Source organism: Phocoena sinus, chromosome 20 (genome assembly GCF_008692025.1).
Source record: "Phocoena sinus isolate mPhoSin1 chromosome 20, mPhoSin1.pri, whole genome shotgun sequence".
NCBI classification, from domain to species: domain Eukaryota; kingdom Metazoa; phylum Chordata; class Mammalia; order Artiodactyla; family Phocoenidae; genus Phocoena; species Phocoena sinus.
In genome coordinates this window covers 52,421,549-52,443,013 of record NC_045782.1, presented here as the reverse complement: position 1 = coordinate 52,443,013, position 21,465 = coordinate 52,421,549, and the positions used below count along the sequence as shown (strand labels likewise).

Genomic DNA, 21,465 nt, shown 5'->3' with positions numbered 1-21,465 from the left:
GGTATAAACTATTATGGGTGTTGTTGCGTTATTCGATCAGCCAGTGTTTGTGCGTCTCTGAGCTTCTCGGCCTGGGATTCTGGGAGGCAGGGACCTGAGTGTGGAGCTCAGGACAGCAGCCAGGCCAAGCCTAGACCCGGAGCCCACCCCTTCCCCCTAGAAACGGCTGACGGCATCCCTCAGGCCTTGGTCCATCATTCCACCCATTTTATTATAGGTACAGAGCAGTATCCTGGGGGCTGCAGGGAAGGCAAGGCATGAAATCTGCTCCCCACTGAGCCTATCATGGAATTACAGAGGCCAGATATCTATGCATAAAATATAATTAACTGTGCAAAGCAGCACAAGATTGGCAAATTCATGCTAGAGGGGAAGCTTTGGGAGGGCAGAGGGAGGAGTCGTATGGGGCGGGTCACCAGCAAAGTCTTCTGGGAGAAGCAGAGGCTTTAAAGGGGGAACGGTTTAGAGAGGCCAGAAGGGGCGCCCTGGATTGAGAGTGGGGGACATTGTGAGTGAAGCCACAGGAATGTCAGTCCGGTGGCCAGACCCAGAGCTGACCTCTCAGGCTGCAGTGGCCGTTTCCTGTGGGGAAGAGGAGGGAGAGGAGGTGGCCAGTCCAGGTTGAATGCAGGCTGCAGGGGCCTTAAATGCTGGGCAAGGGAGTTAGATCTTTTACTCAGAGGGAGTGGGAACCAGTAACGATCTTAGGAGCCGAGAATGCCAGGGGGAAGTCAGTGAATGTCCCGCAGCAGAGGGGGTTTGCAGGTGACTGGAGGTGTCAGGAACGGAAGGAAGACTGCAGGCAGGGTGATTAGGTTGTGTGTGTGTAACCCCAGTGGGAGGGTGCGCCTGCCCTGAAATGTTCTCACAAGGGGGGTGTGGGGGGGTGTGAGGGGGGACTCTTCCTCAAGGAAGGGAAGGGGGACTAAACACTGCTGTGTACACATTTCTTTTCCGTTTTTGGAAGGGGCGGGTTGAGGGGCCTGAATCCCTGGACCCTGGTTCCTAGATTCACTCAGTCTATTGACGGAGGTTCTCCAGACCTGGGCAGCTCAGAAAATGCAGCTCTCTCCTTCGAACAGGGAGCTTGGTTAGTGGCCACTGAGCCATGGGCAGGGAAGGGGGGAGAGGGAGAGGCAGATTTTGCGGTCACCATGGACGGGCTCAGCGTCAGGTGACATTCCGGCAGGTTCTGCCCTAGGCACGCTTCCGGGTACCCTCCCAGGGGGGTCATCCATGGGCAGCGGGTTGTGGTGAATGGGTGTTTATCTCACCTGCTCCCTGGCCCCTGGCTTCCTGCTTCTCAAGGGGCCACCTTGGTACCTGGGTCCTCTCAAAATGCCTGGTGGTATCAGGCTGCTCCAAGCCGGCAGTCCTGGGAGCTGAAGAGAAGAGGAAACTTAGCCAGACACCACAGCCTGGGCAGGAACCAGTTAATGCGGAGCCTGGGAGCAAGGAGAGGTCAAATGCAAAATCTGTTTACCGGCTGGTTTGGGGACACCCAGCTGCTGAGTTCAAGATTCCAGGCACCTACCTGTCAGGGGGCCAAGAGCCTCACCCTCAGCTCAGCGAGGGACTACGTCTGCTCCACGGGGACCAGGGGGCCAGGCAGCAAGACCAGGGGCACTCAACCCTCTAGGGAGGGAGAGCTGGCCTCCCAGTCCCCGGAGGAGGAAATGGATCCTGAAAGAGATTCTGCACACTGAACCGGCAATCCAGGACCCCTGCTACCCAGGCAATAGGGAAGCCCCTCTAGGGAGCAGAACTGACCTCGAGCACCCCCGGGGCCAGCTCACCTGCTCCTCCAGTGCCCCAAGTTGGGTTGCCAAGGCCCCTACCCCGCATTCTAATGCAGGGCGTTGCCGGCGCAGGGGAGGTGGTGTGTCCAGCAGGTACTGGGCTTGCCTGCTTCCCAGGAAGGCCTGTGGCCAGTGGGCAAGGCAGGTATGGCCCTGTTTGCATGGTGTTTGCGGTGGTCCACCCCAGGGTGATGGGGAAGGTCAGCAGGGGGCTGCCCTCCAGGGGCCATGTCTCAACTCTTGCTGCTAGGGTTCAAACCATAGAATACATGGATCTACCGAGTGTCAGGTTCGGTGCCAGATACCGGGAACAACAAAACGAGTGAGACGTGTCCCTGCTATTGAGAGGACAAGAACTGAGAAGGCTAAGATACACCGGGATAAATGATAAATAAACAAATGCATACTAGGCTGTGGGTAAACAGGGCAGCTCAAAACAGTTCATTCTGGGGAAGGTGAGGAAAGCATGGCAGAGAAAGGGACATTGGAGCTGAGCTTTGAGGCAGGGCAGGTTTTACAAACCTTTGGTCAGACAGGGAAAGGGGGTTGGGGGAGGAAAGGGATAGCACAGGAGAAGCCCAGAGCATGGCGCAGCGAGGCTGCTACTGCAAGAGTTTGGATTAAACACTGCTAGAACTTTTTTTTTTTTTTTTGGCCACGATGCATGGCTTGCAGGACCTTAGTTCCCTGATCAGGGACTGAACCCGCGCCCCTGGCAGTGGAAGCGTGGAGTCCTAACCTCTGGACCACCAGGGAATTCCCACTGCTAGGCCTTTTTAACTGTCAGGGGACTAAGGCTCAGAGGGGATGGACCAGGAAAGGAGAGGTTGATCACTGAGCATCTGAGTGTCAAGCTTGTGCGAGGCCCATTTTAGACATGGCTTCGTTGCAAGGATTGGGGGTGGTGCTATCCTGACCTCTTTATCGTAGAGGAAAGTGGGGCTCAGAGCAGTGAAGTGACTTGTCCAGGCCATACAACCGGCAAGTGGCAAAGCTGCACCCCACCCTGGGCCTTGTCACCGGCTTAGACTCATGTGGCTCAAAAAGGAATTGTTCCAATGAATAAAGGTAGTTTCGATCAGCCGGCGGCCAACAGGAACTCACACACCGTGCTGGGAAGGAGGGGTACAGACGCCGTCCACGCAATCCGTTAATCCAAGATCTATCTGAACAGTGGGGAGGCAGTGTCCCTGTGGGACCGCTTCTCAAAGTGTTACCTTTTGGGGAAGATGGGAGTTCATAAAGGCTTACGTGCCTATGTATTATTACTTTGGGCGAAGGGTACCTGGGGGCGCAGATGAGTCCGCGGTTGGAGTCTTTGACGCATGGCGCCTCCCACCAAACTTCTCTCCCGGACACGTGGCCGTGTCCATCGGGACCCACAGCCATCCAGCTCCCAGGGCTGGGGGTGAGGCTCTCAGGATCTCCACCCTCCAGTGTTCCTGCTATTGACAGGCCCTGGGGGATTAAAGCCAAGGGCACCAGGGATCCTGGAGCCTCAGAAGCCCCAGGTCGTCTGCCCCGAGGGCCTTCCTTTGTCCTGAAGGCATATCCTGTTCCAGAGTGAGATGGGGCGGAAAGGGAGAGAGCAAACGGTTCTCAGAAAACGGCCCTACATTTCCACTGCCATCACGGCACAGGGCTGGCTGGGGGCGGAGCTCATTCACTGAGGTGTCCAGGCCTGTTTCCAGATCACCGCCAGTGGGTGGCCAGGCACCGGATACCCCAACCTGGCCCCTGCCTGGGCCCGGAGGGAGGGGTGAGACTTGCCTAATGGGAGAAGTCTCTGGAGGGTGAAGGGGTTCTCCACGGATGGAGACAGATCCCGAATTCACCTGTGTCTCCCTGAGGTCACTTGTATCCTGGTCTCCCCACCCCTTTCCCAGGCTCCTAGAGCTGGCTTTAAACATATGCTAACGAGGGACCCCTCCCAGCAAACTTGTTTCAGCGTTGGTTGCCCAGCTGATGAAAACTAGTCAGAGGTTAGAGTGACTGATCTGTTTCGGGAAGGTCTGACCTGCTGCTCCCCCTTTCAGGGTGGGTCCCCCACTGCCTGGCCCTTACACAGGTCTGCACGTGCTCACGTCCGGTGTGTGCGTGTGCAGGGTCGTCCCTGAGATGCAGGAGGTGGAGTTATTAGGGGAAGGAGACCAAAGGCACAGCAATGCGCTCTTCCTCTCAACATTGAAAAGAATTGAAACAATTCAGTCCTCACATTTTCCAGGCCAGCCAGAGAGGGCCAGGCGCAGGAAGAGATATAGGGTTCTAGAAAAGCAGGGCCTCACCGCCAGCCCAGGCTGCTAAGCAAACAATCCCTCCAGGAGTCCGAAAACTGGTGTGCGAGGGGACGAGCCAGCGTGGGGTTTATCGCTCCGGCAGCTCCGGGTGATTCAGGGAGTTTGACTTCTGGTTGTCATAGATGGAAGCACGCAAACAAACAGCCCGGGAGGTCCCCTCCCCTCTGCCTGCGCCCTCCCCCACCTTGCTACCCCCAGCCCGAGACCAGCCGCCTCCCCCCACGATTCCCGCCCTCCTCCCGGGCGCTCCGGGCAGAACCAACACGCCCAGCCGCCCGCCCGGCCACCGGCTGATTCCGACCGCGCGCCGCTGGCGATCCCCCAGGCAACTCGGCGTCACGAGAACCAGCACCCCGGAGACCCGGCGCCCGGCCCTGCCTCCGCGTCCCCTGGGCCCCGGCCAGGCGCAACAAGCACTCCCTTCTCGGTGCGCCGCGGCCCCTCCGGGCCTCCGGCGCTTGCCAACTAGGCCCCGCTGCGTAGCCCACCTCTCGCGGAGCCCGCAGCCCTGGGAGAAGGCAGCGGGAAAATCTCTTGTTTACTGGGCCGGGGTGATCCTAGGTTGGATTCGCTTCCCCATTTCTGCAGTTCCCCTTCTGCTGATTCCTGGGACCGGAGAGGAAAGGGGGGCAACCCGCTGACGCACCCCGGGATAGGGAGTGAGGTTGGGGTACGGGGAGGGGGGAACTCGAATTCGTGCAAAAGTCCCCGGGCGGCGGCAGGGGCAGGACTCGGTGGCCAGGCCGATGTGTCACGGAGCGCAGAGACCGCGGGGGCCTGGTTAAACACTGTACCTCGGGGAACTGAACCGTGAAGGCTAATTAGGACAGGTCCGAACAGGGAACGGGGACACGGGGAGGGGAGCGCGCGCTAAGGTGGACCGTGTCACGGGCGATCGCAGGAAACCCAGGCGCCGGGTAGTCGGACCCAGGGCGACTTCTGCCCACGGTCCCGAGTGGTTCTGGGCCCGGCCCACGGCGTTAGGGGCGCGCGCGGTGGCGTTCCCACGCACACTTGGTGAGCCGGGTGCCGGGGAAGGATCGCGCGTGCAAGAGGTGGACGCTCGGTGTGTGGTGTGTCCACGTGTGCAAGCTCGGGGAGGGCAGGGGGCTCAGAAGGCGCGACAAAGACAGACTTTGTATCTGAGTGTGCGCCTCGCTCTAGTCCGGAGCGGCGAACTGTGCCCCGCGTGTGTCTCACGGGAGAGCTAGGACGAAGGTGACAAAGACTAGGTGTCCGTCCCGGAGAGACGCACCAAGGTGGCCCCCGCGCGTGTTTGTGTGCGCGCGCGCTGGGACTTGCGGAGAGGGAGAGCCCGCCCGCGAATTGTGTTGGGCTGCACCCCAAACCGCTTTCCGGAGAGAAAACCAAGTCCCGAAAGTAAGTGCGCGTGAGTGTGCGCGCGCCCGCGTGCGGGGGCGTGGCAGTAAACAGCAGCAACCCACAAGCCGGCTTGGCCAGAAACTCCGATCTCCCTCCCCTGCCGGAAAGTGCGTCTAGTCGGAGCCTGGAGGTGAGTCGGGGATGGGTGGGGGGAGGGCCGGCCGGGCTTTGTTACTGTGTAAGCGGATTGCACGTACCTGGAGCGCCGCGGGCGCCCGATAAGCTCCTCAATGGAGGTGATGTCACGGTGATGCAGGCGCCGGCCCACCCTCGCTGCGAGAAAGGAGCCGAGCGCGGGCAGAGGCCAGCGCGAGGGCGAGAGACGGAGCGCAGCCAGCTCCGAGTCCCGGGGAGAGGCAGGCCCTGCGCCCCGATCCCTCGCCTGAGCCCCGCCACCTCAGACCAGGGTTGGGCCTGGCCCCGCTCTCTGCGCCGAGTCCCTCCCACCCCCGCTCGCGCTCCGCCTGGACTTGGCCCCAGACGCCGCGCCGGAGCTGGGCCGGCGACGCGTCCCAGGTAAGGGCTGCAGCCTGCTCGCTCCGCCCTCCCCTCGGCCGCCGGGAAGAGTGGGGTCGGGCTGGTGGGGAGTAGGCGAGGGTTGAGGCCCAGGGGTGGCGAACCGGGGGGCGGAGGACACCGCTCCTACTTCGCTCGCTCGCAGAAACTTTCCAAAGCGGAGCAGGCTGGGGACTGGGGGTGTGGGAAGCCCGGCGCTGCGGCTCGGAGTTGGCGGCGAGGGAGAACTCCACGATCGGGGTCTCCAAGGACTACCCCCTCCTCCCTCGCAGCCTCTCTGCGTGACTCCGCGGCCAGTAGTGACTGGGGGGCCGGCGTCCTCCCCGCGGCCCGCTACCGTGGATGGGGAGGGCAGGTTTCTGGGACCTGAGGAAATGGGAGAGAGGCTGGCCCCCTGCTCTTTCTGTTCCGCCATCCAGGGGAGCGTGGGTGTGGACCCCGGTCCCGGCGAGAGGTGTAGGGAGGGGAGGGCTCAATCTTCCTGCGGGAAGTTCGGAACTTCGGTCAGTCGTAGGCCCTCTACCTTTGGCGGCGTGGCTTCTAGATCCCTTCCCTTTCCCCGCTCCTCCCTCACGCCCCACGGGGTTTCCTGCGCCCTTCCCAGCCGCGGAGGTGGAGTTGCGCCTCTCCAGCCCCAGACCCACAGTTTTAAACCCAGCAAAACGCAGTCATTGAAAAAACCCCCACGCTCTTGATCCTAAAGCTCAGGGACCCGAATATGTTGAAATAGGGTTTTGTGCTCTTGGAGGTTCCCTGCCTGGGCCTTTATCTGTGGCTGGGGGAGGGCGTGCCGCTGGGGGGTGGGGCGCATTCCGGAGTGGCTTTCCAGAGCGGACCCTTGGGTTGAGGACTCACGTGTTTCAGAATGTTCAGGGAATTGGGAGCCAAATACCCGCCCTCGGTGTGAAGGTCTAAGCCTGGGGTTCCTGGAAGCCCTCTACCCCACCCCCGATCCCACCCCCCAACTTGGGCACTGAAGTAGCCCCGTTTACAAGTACAGGCATCTCCGATCCCTCTTCTTATTGGTTGGTTTAAACACCAGAGCCCCCTGAACAGAGGAGTAAGACGGCAGGACCTAACCAGGGGCGAAGAGGAAGGAGGAGATGGATGGGAGAAGGGGAGGATGTGGGAAGGCTGCCAGTGGGTCCATCCGTCTCTCTTTATGGGCTGCTGAGTGGTGGCAGACCCGGCAGGAAGGAGGCTCCTCTGTGGCTCTGCTTAGGTGCCTCGGAGAGGGGCCTCTACATGGTCATGGCACACTTGAAGGTACCTGGCTGTGGGTCTATATCTTACGCTGTCCCTTTGAGCCCAGGAGACAGACCAAGGCCGCACTGTGAAGCTCGTGTTGCCCTTTTCAGGATGGTTCTCAGGCTTTCGTGTAGATGGTAGGGGAGTGAGGAAAGGTGAGAAGGCCTGGCTGCCTCATCCTTGCTGGGTGAAGCCCATTCAGGGCTGGCTGGGGCTCTGAGCCACCACTCTGCTGAGGTCTCTCTGCCTCCCCTGGGAGAGGGAGAGAGGGAGGAAGGGGATTCTGGAACTGGATTGGGCTGACTCAGACCTGAGCTGGGGACTGAGTGGCTGAGCCTAGGGAAAGGCCGATTTCAGAGGTGATTAAAAATACTTGTATAACTGATTCCAGGGAGGTGAAGCAAAAGGGCCCCTTTGTCCAGAAAATAATCTGCAGCTCGGCTGGGCTGCAGCCATGGTGTGGGGGGAACTCATGGGACTGAAGGAGGTCCCCCTCCTTGGTCCTACTGTGAACCTTTTTTAAAAAAAAATATTTATTTGGCTGTGCCAGGTCTTAGTTGAGGCATGCGGGATCTTTAGTTGCGGCACGCGGACTCTTAGTTGTGGCACGTGGGATCTAGTTCCCTGACCCTGGATCAACGCGGACTCTTAGTTGTGGCATGTGGGATCTAGTTCCCTGACCCTGGATCGAACCTGGGCCCCCTGCATTGGGAGCTCGGAGTCTTAACCACTAGACCACCAGGGAAGTCTCCCCTACTGAGAACCTTAAAGCAGGAGACGTGACTCTAAAATGAAGAGGCTGGACTGGCATGGGGAGAAATGGGCACCAAGTCCATTCAGTGAATGCTTTTCAAATGCCTACTATGTTCAGTGCAAGACTAGATGTTGCAGGGGATGCTAAGAAAAACAAGTCTTGTTCACTCCTCTCAGACCTTACAGCCAGGTAGGGGAGACGCCTACGCACACAATCCTAACGATGGAGGCTCAAAAAGCCTGGAAGTGCAGGCTCTAGGGACCCGCAGGAGGGAGAGTCTCAAGGCAGAGCTGGTCTGTTTCATCCAAGTCCTTTCCCCCTTGGCCGCCATCTTTAAACACAGCATCCCTTGGCTGGCTGAATCTGCATTCCTGGATGTTGAAGGACACTGGGCTGAGCTTTCTTTAAGTCTCCTGCTGGCCTCCAAGGGTCGCTGTCCCAGGCAGTGGACAAGAACCAGGACCAATGGGTCCAATTTTCCCCACTTGAGTTGGTGTCTGCCTGTCTCTCCACTCCCCTACTTTGAAGTTCCCATGTTGGTGGGACCGACAGGCTTGAAGGGTAAGGTCCAGGGCCAACAGCAAAGTGAGAAGGAAATTGGGGTGAGGGCTGTGAAGCTTCTCTGGCCCTGGCCCAAGTTCTTATGAGGTGTTGGATTCTCGCAAGGTACGAGCAGGTATGGCTCTAAGAGCAAGATAGACCAAGAAGAGGGATTGACATAGTGGTCGCAGGCTACGGGCTTGGTGCTTTGTAATGACATGGCTGTTATAAGATTTGAACTTGTAGCGTGGACTTAGCATCCTTTTCCCCACACCCAGACAGGCCTTAGACTTTATCTGGGAAAGGATCTCCATTAGGCCTTACCTTTGGCCTTGGTCTTTAGCCGGGGAAGAATGTGTCCTCAACAAATCGATTGCCTGTGCTTTTTTTGCCAGACTTAAATCTTAAAGCACAATGCTGGTTATGCCCTCATCATTTAAAAAACAGCCTTCAGTGGCTCCCCACTGCCTTTATTTATTTTTTAACATCTTTATTGGAATATAATTGCTTTACAATGATGTGTTAGTTTCTCCTTTATAACAAAGTGAATCAGTTATACATATACATACATATGTTCCCATATCTCCTCCCTCTTGCGTCTCCCTCCCTCCCACCCTCCCTACCCACTGCCTTTAGAATCAAGCCCTAAACTCCTTCCCTGTAGTGTCTCTAATCTGTAGCCAGCCAGCTGCAACCTCCCTTTACAGACTCAGTTCATACTTGGTGAATTTGATTAGAAACTGAATAAAATGCTGTTGGGAGGTGTTCTTCACTCTGTCTTTTCTGACCCCCTCAGCTGGGAAGAGCTTCCTCCTCTGTGTTCCTGTAGCACTTTTCTCTCCCCAGAGGTAAATTCTTTTGTGTGACACTTACCTTATTCTTCTTTGGGTAGTTTTCTTGTAGACCTACCTTTTGGACTGTGTTTGTTCATCTTTGTATTTTCCACTGTGCGTCTAGGGGAACTACTGGGCCTGGTCCCCCTAGACGCACAGTAAATATTTGCTGATTTGGAATATTTGTCTGTTCTGACCTAGGACCCGGCGGAGGGAGATGGGATGAGCAGCTCTTGAAGATGTGCAGATTGCCCGAGGCTAAGTCTGAGTGACCATTCTCAGGGTTCATACCACATCTCCAACTTCACCCCAAGGTCTAGCTGTTTTGCTGTGAGCCAGAAATACTCATGAGGGGGTTGAGTGCTTAGGATCCCATAGCACGTTATCCATTAATTATCTCCTGGAGTGGTTCAATATTCCTTATCCGTTAGCCCTCTCCGATTCCTCTTTTCTCTTCCCAGCCCTTGTAAATAAAGTACAGTTTGTGCTTTATTGATTTACTATTACACAAAGTCCCCTACAAGAACTTATTTAAATCATGATGTAGGGGAAACATGCTTTTGCATTGGAAGTCGAGAGAAACTAGCTGCGTTACAGTACCATTTATTTAGGAAAACAGTAACAAACTCACACAGGAACGTTAATTTATTAAAAGTTAATGGTAGGGCTTCCCTGGTGGCGCAGTGGTTGAGAGTCCGCCTGCCGATGCAGGGGACACGGGTTCGTGCCCCGGTCCGGGATCCCACATGCCACGGAGCCTGCACATCTGGAGCCTGTGCTCCGCAGCGGGAGAGGCCACAGCAGTGAGAGCGTATCGCAAAAAAAAAAAAAAAAAAAAAGTTAATGGTAGGTGTTGTTTGGGGAAAAGCAGGCTTAATTGGCAGACGAGGTTGTAGTTGGGAAGGCTGAGAGACCTAAAATGCTTTCAAGGAGCATATGTAGAGGATATCTTACAGGACTTTGAAAGTTGTTGATCTTTATTCTGTCAGTTTCACTTAATTTTGAGTTTTATTTCCTCTGACTTAGTAGCAGTGTCCTTCCCTTTCTCAATCATGGAGAGACAGTTCTGTTTGCCTGTTATATATTAACTAACCAGGAATGGTGAAAACATTAAGGGCTTAGCGGTGTGCAAATATACACTCCACCTCCTAAAGGGAAGAAAGAGAGGTGGTGGGGAAGTTGGATCATGCCATTCTCCTCCCAGCCACTAGTGGTCACTATCAGCCCAGGAAAGCTTGGTTGCTGTCTTTCTGGAAAGTTCCTGGGTCCAAGAGGTAAGAGAGGAAGAGGCGGGGTTACACCTAGTTACTTGAACATAATAAGGGGTGATTTAAATGTGGAGTCCCTGCATTTCCTAGAATTTTGGAATTTATGACTTGCTTTTTAGAGCATTTAAATTTTCTGTCCTCCAGGTAAATTTAAAGTCTTTGAGTAGAAAACTCACTGATTTGGTCTTTAATTTCTCTTAACCTGCCACACTCTTTACCTCCACTTCACACAGGGAAAATCCAGCTGGTACTGAAAGCAGGGGTTTGGTTTTCTTTGGTGCCAGTCTACAGCATTTAGTAAGGCTGCTGTCTGGGACCGGTCCAGTGAGTCGTTGCAGTAGTAAGTTACCTTCCTGGTGTGAATAAAAGACATCTTTCTTGCCTTCTAGCTACAGTGCCTCAACATCTTCCATTATAGATTAATTTCTTTGTGCCTCTACACATTATAGATTAATTTCTTCCATTATAGATTAATTTCTTTGGGTTTTGCTTTGCCCTTGCCTGGTTCTCGCTTTTAAAATGTTAATGCCTCATAGGAAGATTTTTGCATTAAGTCATTAACTCCCTAGCTGGGAAATTGGTTGTTTTTTTTTTTTAATATTTATTTATTTACTTGGTTGCTCTGAGTCTTAGTTGCAGCTTGCCAGCTCCTTAGTTGTGGCATGCGAGACCTTAGTTGCAGCTTATATATGGGATCTAGTTTCCTGACCAGGGATTGAACCCAGGCCCCCTGCATTGGGAGCACGGAGTCTTACCCACTGTGCCACCAGGAAAGTCCCAGAAATTCGTTGATTTTATTCTTGAGACTCTAGCAACTGAGCTTCCAAAGAACTTTGGATTCTGAGGAGAAGCGTTGGCACTAAAAGCCGTAAAATGAATACAACTTTTCAGTCATCACTTTCTCTGGTTGCAGTTTGCACCTGTTACAGGTGCTTGTTAAACGCTCGCTGAATGAATGACTGCGTGGCTGATTTGCCGTAGACTTAGGTGTCACAGGGACGGAGTGGAGGGCATGGTGTCTGGCCATTTGAACTCTGGAAGTCCCGGGACAGAGAGGAACTGAGTGCTGAGTGAACTTGCTCACAAACCTCAGCCGCCAGCCCACCTGCAAGAGCTCAGGGAATATCTGGGCCCAGGTTATGATTTGGGGGAGGGGGAGGGGCCTGAAAATTCAGCACAGTTTCCTCCTTTTCCATGACTGGGAACAGGGATCACACTTGGGTTTCATCTCATTTGCCTCTCTGGTCACTTGGTACAAGGCCCAGGAGTTCTGTGTTAAGAACGATTCTGAAGCCCAGAGGCACAGACAAGATCAGTGTGCCGTGGTTCAGGATGGGGGCAACGGCACCTCGTGTGTCAGAGTCTGCCCAGGAGGACTGATTTTGCCTTTTCTCCCCTCCGTCTCTAGGGACCCAGCTGGGGCCTGGCCTGGGAGCCAGGATGGCCATCCAGAAGGCGGTGCTGATATGCCTGGGACTGCCTCTCTTCCTACTCCCAGGGGCCCAGGCCCAGAACCACGCCCCAGCTGGCTGCAGCCCGGACCTCAACCCCCTCTATTACAACCTGTGTGACCGCTCTGGGGCTTGGGGCATCATCTTGGAGGCAGTGGCGGGGGCGGGCATCGTCACCACTTTTGTCCTCACCATCTTCCTCGTGGCCAGCCTCCCCTTCGTGCAGGACACCAAGAAGCGGAGCCTGCTGGGGACCCAGGTGTTCTTCCTGCTGGGGACCCTGGGCCTCTTCTGCCTCGTCTTTGCCTGCGTGGTGAAGCCTGACTTCTCCACCTGTGCCTCTCGGCGCTTCCTCTTTGGGGTCCTGTTCGCCATCTGCTTCTCCTGCCTAGTGGCCCACGTGTTAGCCCTCAACTTCCTGGTCCGGAAGAACCATGGGCCCCGGGGCTGGGTGGTCTTCATCGTGGCCCTGTTGCTGAGCCTCGTGGAGGTGATCATCAACACGGAGTGGCTGATCATCACGCTGGTGCGGGCAGGTGGCGGTGAGGGTGGCCCTCCGGCCAATGGCAGTGCCAGCTGGGCCACCGCCTCCCCCTGTGCCATCGCCAACGTGGACTTTGTCATGGCGCTGATCTACGTCATGCTGCTGCTGCTCTGCGCCTTTACGGGGGCCTGGCCCGCCCTGTGCGGCCGCTTCAAGCGCTGGCGGAAGCACGGGGTCTTCGTGCTGCTCACCACGGCCACCTCCATCGCCATCTGGGTGGTGTGGATTGTCATGTACACCTACGGCAACCAGCAGCGCAACAGCCCCACGTGGGATGACCCCACGCTGGCCATCACCCTCGCCGCCAATGCCTGGGCCTTCGTGCTCTTCTATGTCATCCCTGAGGTCTCCCAGGTGACCAAGCCCAGCCCGGAGCAGAGCTACCAGGGGGACCTGTACCCCACCCGGGGCGTGGGCTACGAGACCATCCTGAAAGAGCAGAAGGGCCAGAGCATGTTTGTGGAAAACAAGGCGTTTTCCATGGACGAGCCAGCCTCAGGTGGGTCATGGGACATCCTCCCCAGGTGCCCTTTTATTTTAGTTTTTTAGTTCTTAAAAATTTTTGGCCACACCATGCAGCCTGTGGGACCTTAGTTCCCCAGCCAGGAATTGAACCTGGGCCGCAGCAGTGAAGGTGCCAAGTCCTAACCACTGGACCACCAGGGAACTCCCCCCAGGTCCCCTTTTATTCCAGGTGGTTTACTGCAGGACAGGGGGCTGGTCTCCTGAGCAAAATGGGAGGTTCCTGAGATTATCCAGAGTTTTCTGCCTTAAAGTCCCTAAATTCCATATTTAAAAAAAAATTCTTTATTTCTTTTTGGCTGCGTTGGTTGGGTCTCTGCTGCTGCGCGCGGGCTTTCTCTGGTTCCAGCGAGCGGGGGCTACTCTTCATTGCGGTGCGTGGGCTTCTCACTGCGGTGGCTTCTCTTGTTGCGGAGCACGGGCTCTAGGCACTCAGGCTTCAGTAGTTGCAGCACGTGGGCTCGGTAGTTGCAGCACGCAGGCTCTAGGGCACACAGGCTTTAGTAGTTGTGGCGCGTAGGCTCAGTAGTTGTGGCTGTAGAGTGCGGGCTCAATAGTTGTGGTGCACAGGCTTAGTTGCTCCGAGGCATGTGGGATCTTCCCGGACCAGGGACTGAACCCATGTCCCCTGCGTTGGCAGGTGGATTCTTAACCACTGCGCCACCAGGGAAGTCCCCTAAATTCCATTTTTTTTAAGGATTTTTTCCCTATACTCGCGCAATTCATGAATATATTTTCATTGTAAAATTTTACACATTACAGGTAAAATTTCCCTCCACTGTCAGTTCTACCCCATTCCCTCCTGTTCTATCCCCAGAACTGATCACTGTTGGCTAATATTTTCCTGCCTCAGTTTCCTCATCTGTAAAATGGGGATAATAATGGTTCCTGTTTCATAGGATTCTTTTGAGGATTCAAATAATGCATCTTCTGGCGCTTGGAAGATACTCTAGAAGTATTAGCTATTAGCTCTGTCAATATTATTATCCTTCCAGAGCTTGTTTTTCCATTATGTACATATCCATAGTCTTAGTTTCCTCTTAAAGTCTTTTCAGTTCAAATTTTTTTCTTTTTCATAAAATCGCGTGTGCCACAGGCTGAGCTAAGCAGCACCCGCTATCCGATAGCCAGCTTGTCCCCAAGCTCCTGCCCCGGCTCTTTGTTAATGGGATGGGGCTCTCCTGAGGTGCTAGGCAGCCCCAGAGCCTTGGTGGTTGGAGCCGAGGGCGCCTCGGAGGTGGAAGCAGCAAGAAGGCAAGAGAAGCCCCTGCAGCCTGGGCCGAGCCCCCGTCGGAAAAAGCTTGGGAGGCAGGAGGGGGTGGCCATTCTCCAGGAGACTTGGCCAGACGTGCTCCCAGCTCCCTAAGGAAGGAGCCTCTTTCTGGCATTTGTTCACTGTAAGGACCACTAGCGTTTATTGAGCACACGCTGAGTGCCAGGCATTGAGCCCTTCCGGATGTGCCCTGTGGCACGCGTCTCACGTGCTTTCTTAGCCGGCTGGATACAGCCCCTTCGTCTGCTGTGACCCGGAAAGCCTGGACGCTGACCCCCTACTCTGCTGATCGAGGTGTTGGGGGCTTAAGACTTGACCTGCCTGATTGTTGAGCACTACCTCTGGGACCTCTGCCAGGGGTCAGAGGCAGAGGCAGAGGCAGAGGCAGGGGAGGTTTCAGAATCAGAACTGTTTTTTCTCTATAAGCTGCGATCCCTGTTATCTCCGCCCTGGGGAAAGGAGTGATCCTCACCCTGCCAGGCACTGACCTTTGACCTGCCCAGTGGCGTGGCCCCTGGCATCCGCACAGCCTGGTGCCAAGTGAGGGGGGAAGGTGCAGTTGGTGAGGCTTGGGGACGAATGTTGGGAGGAGCCTCGGCGGCCCCCACCTTTGCTGTCACCTGCTGGCCAGAGACCCTTTGTCCTCAAGGCAAACACTTCTGGGGCTGTAAGGGTTTTTTTTCCTTTTATTTTATTTTTTCTAAATGGAAAAATCAATTGAGTGAGCCCAGCACTTAGGAAGCCCTATAGAGTTGCGGTCCCTTTAGAGCCGCAGGGCCATCAGCCGGCAGGAGACGGGCATCCGCTGCCCCGGCCCTCACGGCTCAGCCCTCTCCCCGGTCCCCAGAATTGGTCAGCAGCTTTCCTCCGACCCAGCGCCCAGCAGCATAGGACAGATCGGGAAATCAACACCCCGGAAGGCACAGGGAAGTGTTCCCAGAGCTGAAAATAGTTATGGAAACTTGCGAGGGGGCTACAGGACCGGATGTGCCTGCAGTCCCCCCAGTGGAGCTCTGGGTCCTGGGCAAACAGCACCCAGCCCTGCCCCATGCAGACTCTCGGGCAGTGGGGTCTCTGCTTTATTTACCCTGGCGCCTGGCAGCTGGCCCGCAGCAGGAGAGGCCAGAGCTGGAGGCTGGCCATCTTGGAAGGCGGCCAAAGGTCCATGTGCCCCTCTTGGCCTCTGGCCCCAGAGGGCGGAAGGGGATGTGAAGGTTGCTGACGGGATGTTTTTTCGGTGGGAGGGGGTCTCATGCTGCAGGGAAAGCCCCAGGGGAGGGCGAGCATTGTGCTCTCTGTGCATCTAAACAAAGGGATGCTGGGCTCCACGGGGTGGGGTACACCCGCAGCCTCACCCCCAGGGCTGGCCTAGCCCCCTTTTCCCTCTCCCTGCCTCCTGGGGAGCCTTGCCTGCGAGCAGGAAAGGGAGCTTAAAGCCCAGCCCAGAACAGCTGCTATGTTTCCTTGCAGCTAAGAGACCAGTGTCACCGTACAGCGGGTACAATGGGCAGCTGCTGACCAGTGTGTACCAGCCCACTGAGATGACCCGGATGCACCAAGCCCCGGTGAGTGGGGTGCCCGGGGGTGCAGGGTGGGTGGAAGCGGGAGGGAGAAGGCAGGCTCCATCGGGAGCCCAGGACCCCAGCTCCCGAAGCCTTCCTCGCCCCTACTGTCTTGCGCGACACTGTGGCGGGACCTGTCTGCCCTGTGTCATCGGGGTGTCAGACACCCACTGAGGACAGCTGCTCAGAACAGTCTCTCTCTGAGCTGGTGGGAGCTGCCAGCTTTCCCCTAAGCAGCTTAGGGAGGGACAAGGCGGGGCCTCAGCCAGGTAGGTGCCATTCGTGGTGGACAGAGGACCACAGGGCAGGTCTGGGTAGGTATTAGCTGCTCCACCACAGCTGTCCCAAGAGGCTCTCCTGCTCCCTTCCCCCCACCAGCGGGCAGCAGCTCTCGACCTTACACCTCCCCTGGGCTCCGGAAACCAGATGCTCCATTAGCCAAGGGAGGGCGGGTGGGAACAGGAAGCCGGTGGGTTAGAGTCTTACTCACTCCTATACGTTCCTCCTCCCCGGCTGGCTGACAGTTGCTCTTGGGGAGACCCCTCGCTCTCCGGAGCCTGAACCTGCAGCTAGGTTCCAGGAGAGGGAGGCTGCGGCCAGGAGCCAGGATAGGCCGAGGAATGGATCTCTGAAGGGCACAAGCACAGTTTGCCGGCCCCCAGACACTCAGGGTGCCCCACCTGGCCACCCCTCACCTGTGTGCATGGAGTCATGCTTCTTCAGGAAGGAGCTAAACTAATAGATATTTTCTCTAACGGTGGCTCCAGAAACACGGTCCCTCGACTCCCAGCATTACCATCCCCTGGGAACTTGCTAAAAAGGCACAAGGGCCAGCAGTGTGATGGAGCAAACAGTTAGCATCTCTTCAGTGATGTCACCTTGATAACTTGGAGTTATCCAAGCCATGATGGGAATAACCGCCCACAGAGATCTGCCAACATTACAGACCAGGGTCGTGAAACATTCACCAGCTCACCGCGGGGTGGGGCCCCCTAGGCACGGCTGTGGCTTCATAAACAGTCAGGTGATTCTGACACACAGCCAGGTTGGAGAAGCCGTCCTCGACCTAGATGTTCCAGGAGCTACGTGGGGAGGGGGAGTTGGAGACGGTAAATGGGTTGGGAGGACCACCCGGGTCTGAGTGGATTCAGAAGGCAGCCTGGGGCCCTGGAGCTGCGGGGGTTTGGTGGCAGCTGTGTGCCTAGGGATGAGGCAGGTGAGGCCTGGAGCTCACCTTCCCTCCAGGGTGGGACCTGGGACCCATGCCCCAGCCTCACCCACACAGGAACAGAACCAACGCAGCTCCGACCAGGATCCAGGCAGAGACTTTGGATTTTAAGTCTCCGAAACTTAAAACTCTGAAACCCCAAACCATTCGGGGTTTAAGTCTCTAAATCAGACTGCTAGATGAGAAACGTGTGACACGCCTGGGACCTGACAGAAGGGTGTTCTGGGCCCGGCACACCAGCCAGTGATGCCGTTGGGGGCGTGTAATGCCACCGGGGGTACTCAGCTAAGAGTCTTGGAGGAAGGGGGCCTGGGAGCGTAGCCGGGCCGGGTCACAGAAGCCCTGTGTGTTTCACTCTCTGTTGGGCCCCAAGGTTTAGGGAGTGGGACAGGGCTTGAGAGGAAGATCCTTTTGGAAAGAGCCATCCACTGTGTGAAGCCCCAGGACCATCAGAGGTGACTGGGAGCCTCATTTCCATGCCCAGAGGGTGGCCCTCTGCAGGGTGAGATAAGGGGCTGGAGGTCAGAGGTCAGCTCCTCCATTTCCAGACTCGGAGTCCTCCATCCCAGGCCGGCTGGAAGAGGGCAGACGGGGAGGGCAGGGAGGGAAGGGGGAGCTGGCAGGCGCAGCCCTGCAGGAAGCGGAGTGGGAGTGTGTGTGCATTCGCCCGGGCGGAACCCAGCTGTGACACCGCCTGTTCTTCCTTCCAGTCGGAAGGAGCTTACGACGTCATCCTCCCGCGGGCCACTGCTAACAGCCAGGTGATGGGCAGTGCCAACTCCACCCTGCGGGCCGAAGACATCTACGCACCCCAGAGCCACCAGGATGCCACCCTGCCGAAGGAAGGCAAGAACGCTCAGGTCTTTAGAAACCCCTACGTGTGGGACTGAGGCGGCCCCAGGAGGAGGCGGGAAGATCTGGGGACCTGACCCGGGCGAGGGTCTGCCTGGGAGCCTGTGCTCTCCCCTCCCCCTCCCCCTCCCCCTCGCTGGCTCAGGACAGGTCATGGGCCTCAGCCGGGAGGCCCTCCCCATCTGCCAGTGTTCGGCTGGGCATCCCCGGGCCCCTCACCCACTCCTCAGTGTCTGTGGAGTCCAGGAGCCAACTCTGGCTTCGTGTCAGGGTCACCTGGCTTCGTGTCAAGGTCACCTGCGACAGCCACGCTCCAGCCAAATCGTGTTCTTCCTGGGGTGGCGGCCAGTCAGCAGCTACATTCTCTGGAGTCTTCAGAGAGATTCCTGCAACCTTGAGAGATGTCTCAGGCGCTTCTGTCCCGGGTCTTGCTCCTCTGTGAGGGGCAAGGGTGCCTAATAAACACGTTTCTGCTTTATTAACCCTTCATCTGGGAATGTCGTGTCTGATCTGGGCTTTCGGTGTCTGATCCGCCCCTCCACCCTGGCCTGTGGGCGTTTCCTCTTTCTCCTCCCCCTCTCCGAATCCAGCTCCCAGGAAAGCCGCTGCTGGGTTTTCCTTCTGTGCGACGAAGTAGCTGACATCTCTCCCCAGGGAAGAGTTCTTCAGCTAAGCCTGGGTCCGGGTCCTGTGCGATCAGCATGGACCTCTGGGCCCGGCTCCTGTCTCGGGTCTCGTGCAGCATCTGGGCTTATGTGAAACGAGGCAGCTTTCCTCTGGGATCCCCTCCACTGGGGTCGGGGCCGGGGGAACGCAGCAGGGAGCTCTGTGGAGGGTATTTGTAAGGGAAGATGGGCTGGCTTCAGCCCCTTTAGTGGGAAGGCTGGTGCAGATCTGGCAGTGGATGGGGTGCAGGGCCACTGCTCCCATCTCTGAGATCACACTGTGTGTGTGTGTGTGTGTGGCTGGGAGTGATTCGCAGAGGACCAGGACCTGTTTTCAAAGGTGGGAAGGGGCGGGCCAGGTTCTGGTAGGTTTCACTCCTGGGCAGGAATTTAAATGCCCATTTGCTCAGTCCTTTATGGTAAAACCTTTCCACAGTGGCTCATTTGAATCCTCGGGGCTGCCCCTGAAAGATGGGTAGGACAGTAAGTACTTTCTCTCCCTTTTCCAGAGTCAAAATCCCAGAACCAGACCATTTTAGGGTTAGACAGGGCCCTGGGGGTAAGTGATCAAAGTAGCTCTCTCACCACCTCTGACAGGTAAGCAGACTGACCCAGAAAGGCCACAGAGCCTCTAGAAGTGGCCATGCTGAGACTGGCCAGGCTTTCCCAAGACTCTGGCTTGTAGCAGGTCCCGGTGGCCTGGGTTCAGACGTGCAGTGGTGCTCTGACCCTTTGCAAGGGGCTGGCCAAGTCGGCTCCTCCCAGGTTTGGGAATGTTTCTCCCCAACTCGCCAGAAGCTATTTTCTGACACCGGTTGTAGGGAAAAGATGTTTCTGTTGGAAGAGGGGAGAAAGGTTGCTGGAAGGAAAAAAAATCAAACTTCTCCTTCGATGTCAGATTGCACCAACTCCCCTGGAGACTCAAACCCTTTTATTAGCTGTTCAAACACTTGTTCTTTCTGGTTACTTTAGGCTCAGTCCCCGAAAAATAATACAAGATGGTAGACGCCCTCTTCCCTGGACCGCACGTCGTTCTGCTGTCCTCATTCCTCTGTGTCCAGGCTGGGCAGGGCCCTTGTCACTGGAGCGGGAAGGGCCGGGAGGCCACCGATCTGGAACAGTGGAGTCAGGGGCCGTGTGAAACCCTGGGGCATGTGGCTGGGGCTGTGGTCCACCCCCCCTCCCCGCCCCCGCAATTCCTGCCCAGCCCAGCCTCTCCTGGTCCCCAAGTGACCTGAGACCACAGGAGCCATCTGCAGACACCCAGCCTCCCTCTGGATGCCCTCCCCCGACATCACAGCCCCTGTGCCCCCTGCTGTGGGTCTCCAGATGGTCATCCTTCCTGGCCATCTTTCGGTTCCAGCCTCAGCCAGTCCTGCCCTGCTCCAAGGCGAAGCCAAACCGTGGCGAAGCTGGCCCTTGCCCTTCTCACCTGCACCTCCTGCCACCACCTGGACCGTGGAAGGCCGCTGAGCTGGGCAAAGCTCACTCGAGACCCGGACAGATCGTGCCTCTCTTCCTGGCCTGCGAGTCCTGGATCTGAGCCCCTCTGCATCACCACCGGATACCTTCATTGAACTAGGTCCCATCAAGACACAAGGTGGGGGCTAGGGCGGCATTCTCAGGGGTCGATTGAGAGTCCCGGGCCAGATGGACCGGAGTCTAGGCCTCTCCCAGGCCTGAGACCTGTGGGACTGGGCGCAGCCCCTTAGGTACGAGGTGTCCAGGACTGAAGACTGTGCCATTTCCTGACGGGCAGATGGCTGGGCTTCTGCCTCACCTTGGGCACCTCGACAGCGCTGGTGCTGTCATCATCCATGACAGGCTCCACCAGGTCCTCATGGCCACCAAGGGAAGTGGGGGCGTCCTGGCGACCTGCATGATGCTGGCACCGGCAAAGATGTGCACACAGCTCCAGACTCGTGGGAACGAGATCTCTGCAGTATCTCCTTGGCCTCCTGCCCTCGGGTACCAGAGCTGGCTCATCCAAGGGGCTCAAGCCAGGTGTGTCCCCAGAGCTCACCTCTGCCTGCTGAGACGCGGGAGGATGAACACAACGCAGGTGCTGACACTGTAGGCGGTCCCACAGCCCTCACCCCCACCCCAGCGCCACCCTCCTGCCCCCAGCACCTGTGCCTTTGTCACCAGCGTGTTTCTCCAGGGCTAAGTTGGGTGAAGAGGCCCTGCAGAGAGCAGGGCTGTACCCCCGAGTGTGACGACCCCCTCCCCATCCACTGACTCTTGTCCTGGACTGCCTAGTTCCATGAATGGAGTACTAGTTACTCTGATGGAAGGGGAGGGGGGAGCTCTGAGCACCCCCGACTCCTTGTGATCTAGGTTAGTAGCCCCAAATCCCTCACGGTGAATAAAGGCTTTATCTCGCTTTTCGAGCTGATAGTCTCGAGTGAGTCCTGGCAGTGCCAAGGGGCCACGGGGAGCAGCCTGCAGTGAATGTGGGTTTGTTCAGAGTCTGAGTCCTCTGGAGGCCTGTGGGTGAGGCCGGGGAGGGATGGGCTCCTGAAAGATGCAAACCTGCCCAGATTCAAGAATACCCCGTGGCCCTGCTTATCCAGTCTATGGCCAAGTGAAGAAGACAGAAGTGTTCCAGCTGCATCACAAGCCTTGAATGGAAAAAACCAGAATAGGCCAGAACCTGTTGCAGGTGACGTCAGGCCAACACCTTGGTAAATGGCACACCCATTTCTGTCAAACCGTGTAGCTCAGGCAGGG

The 21,465-nt window shown here is 56.8% G+C and overlaps 1 protein-coding gene and 1 non-coding gene across 10 annotated transcripts; one reads left to right on the top strand and one right to left on the bottom strand.

Moving 5' to 3' along the window:
* Positions 1–4,382: 4,382 nt before the first annotated feature.
* On the top strand, positions 4,383–21,125 carry GPRC5C (G protein-coupled receptor class C group 5 member C). 9 transcript variants are annotated; one of them, XM_032615219.1, is made up of 6 exons: positions 5,135–5,609; positions 9,572–9,684; positions 12,047–13,132; positions 15,899–15,993; positions 17,929–18,078; positions 18,341–18,557. In XM_032615219.1, exons 3-6 carry the CDS (start codon positions 12,079–12,081, stop codon positions 18,527–18,529), a joined length of 1,488 nt encoding a protein of 495 aa, XP_032471110.1. In that variant the 5' UTR covers positions 5,135–5,609; positions 9,572–9,684; positions 12,047–12,078; the 3' UTR covers positions 18,530–18,557. The 9 variants fall into 9 exon arrangements, with proteins under 9 accessions (XP_032471112.1, XP_032471111.1, XP_032471110.1 ...); XM_032615217.1 differs by lacking the exon at positions 5,135–5,609 and adding an exon at positions 5,806–5,995; XM_032615221.1 differs by lacking the exons at positions 5,135–5,609; positions 9,572–9,684 and adding an exon at positions 4,383–4,523.
* On the bottom strand, positions 13,228–13,299 carry TRNAE-UUC. The gene has a single exon. It is a non-coding gene; the product is annotated as a tRNA-Glu (tRNA).
* Positions 21,126–21,465: the final 340 nt, after the last annotated feature.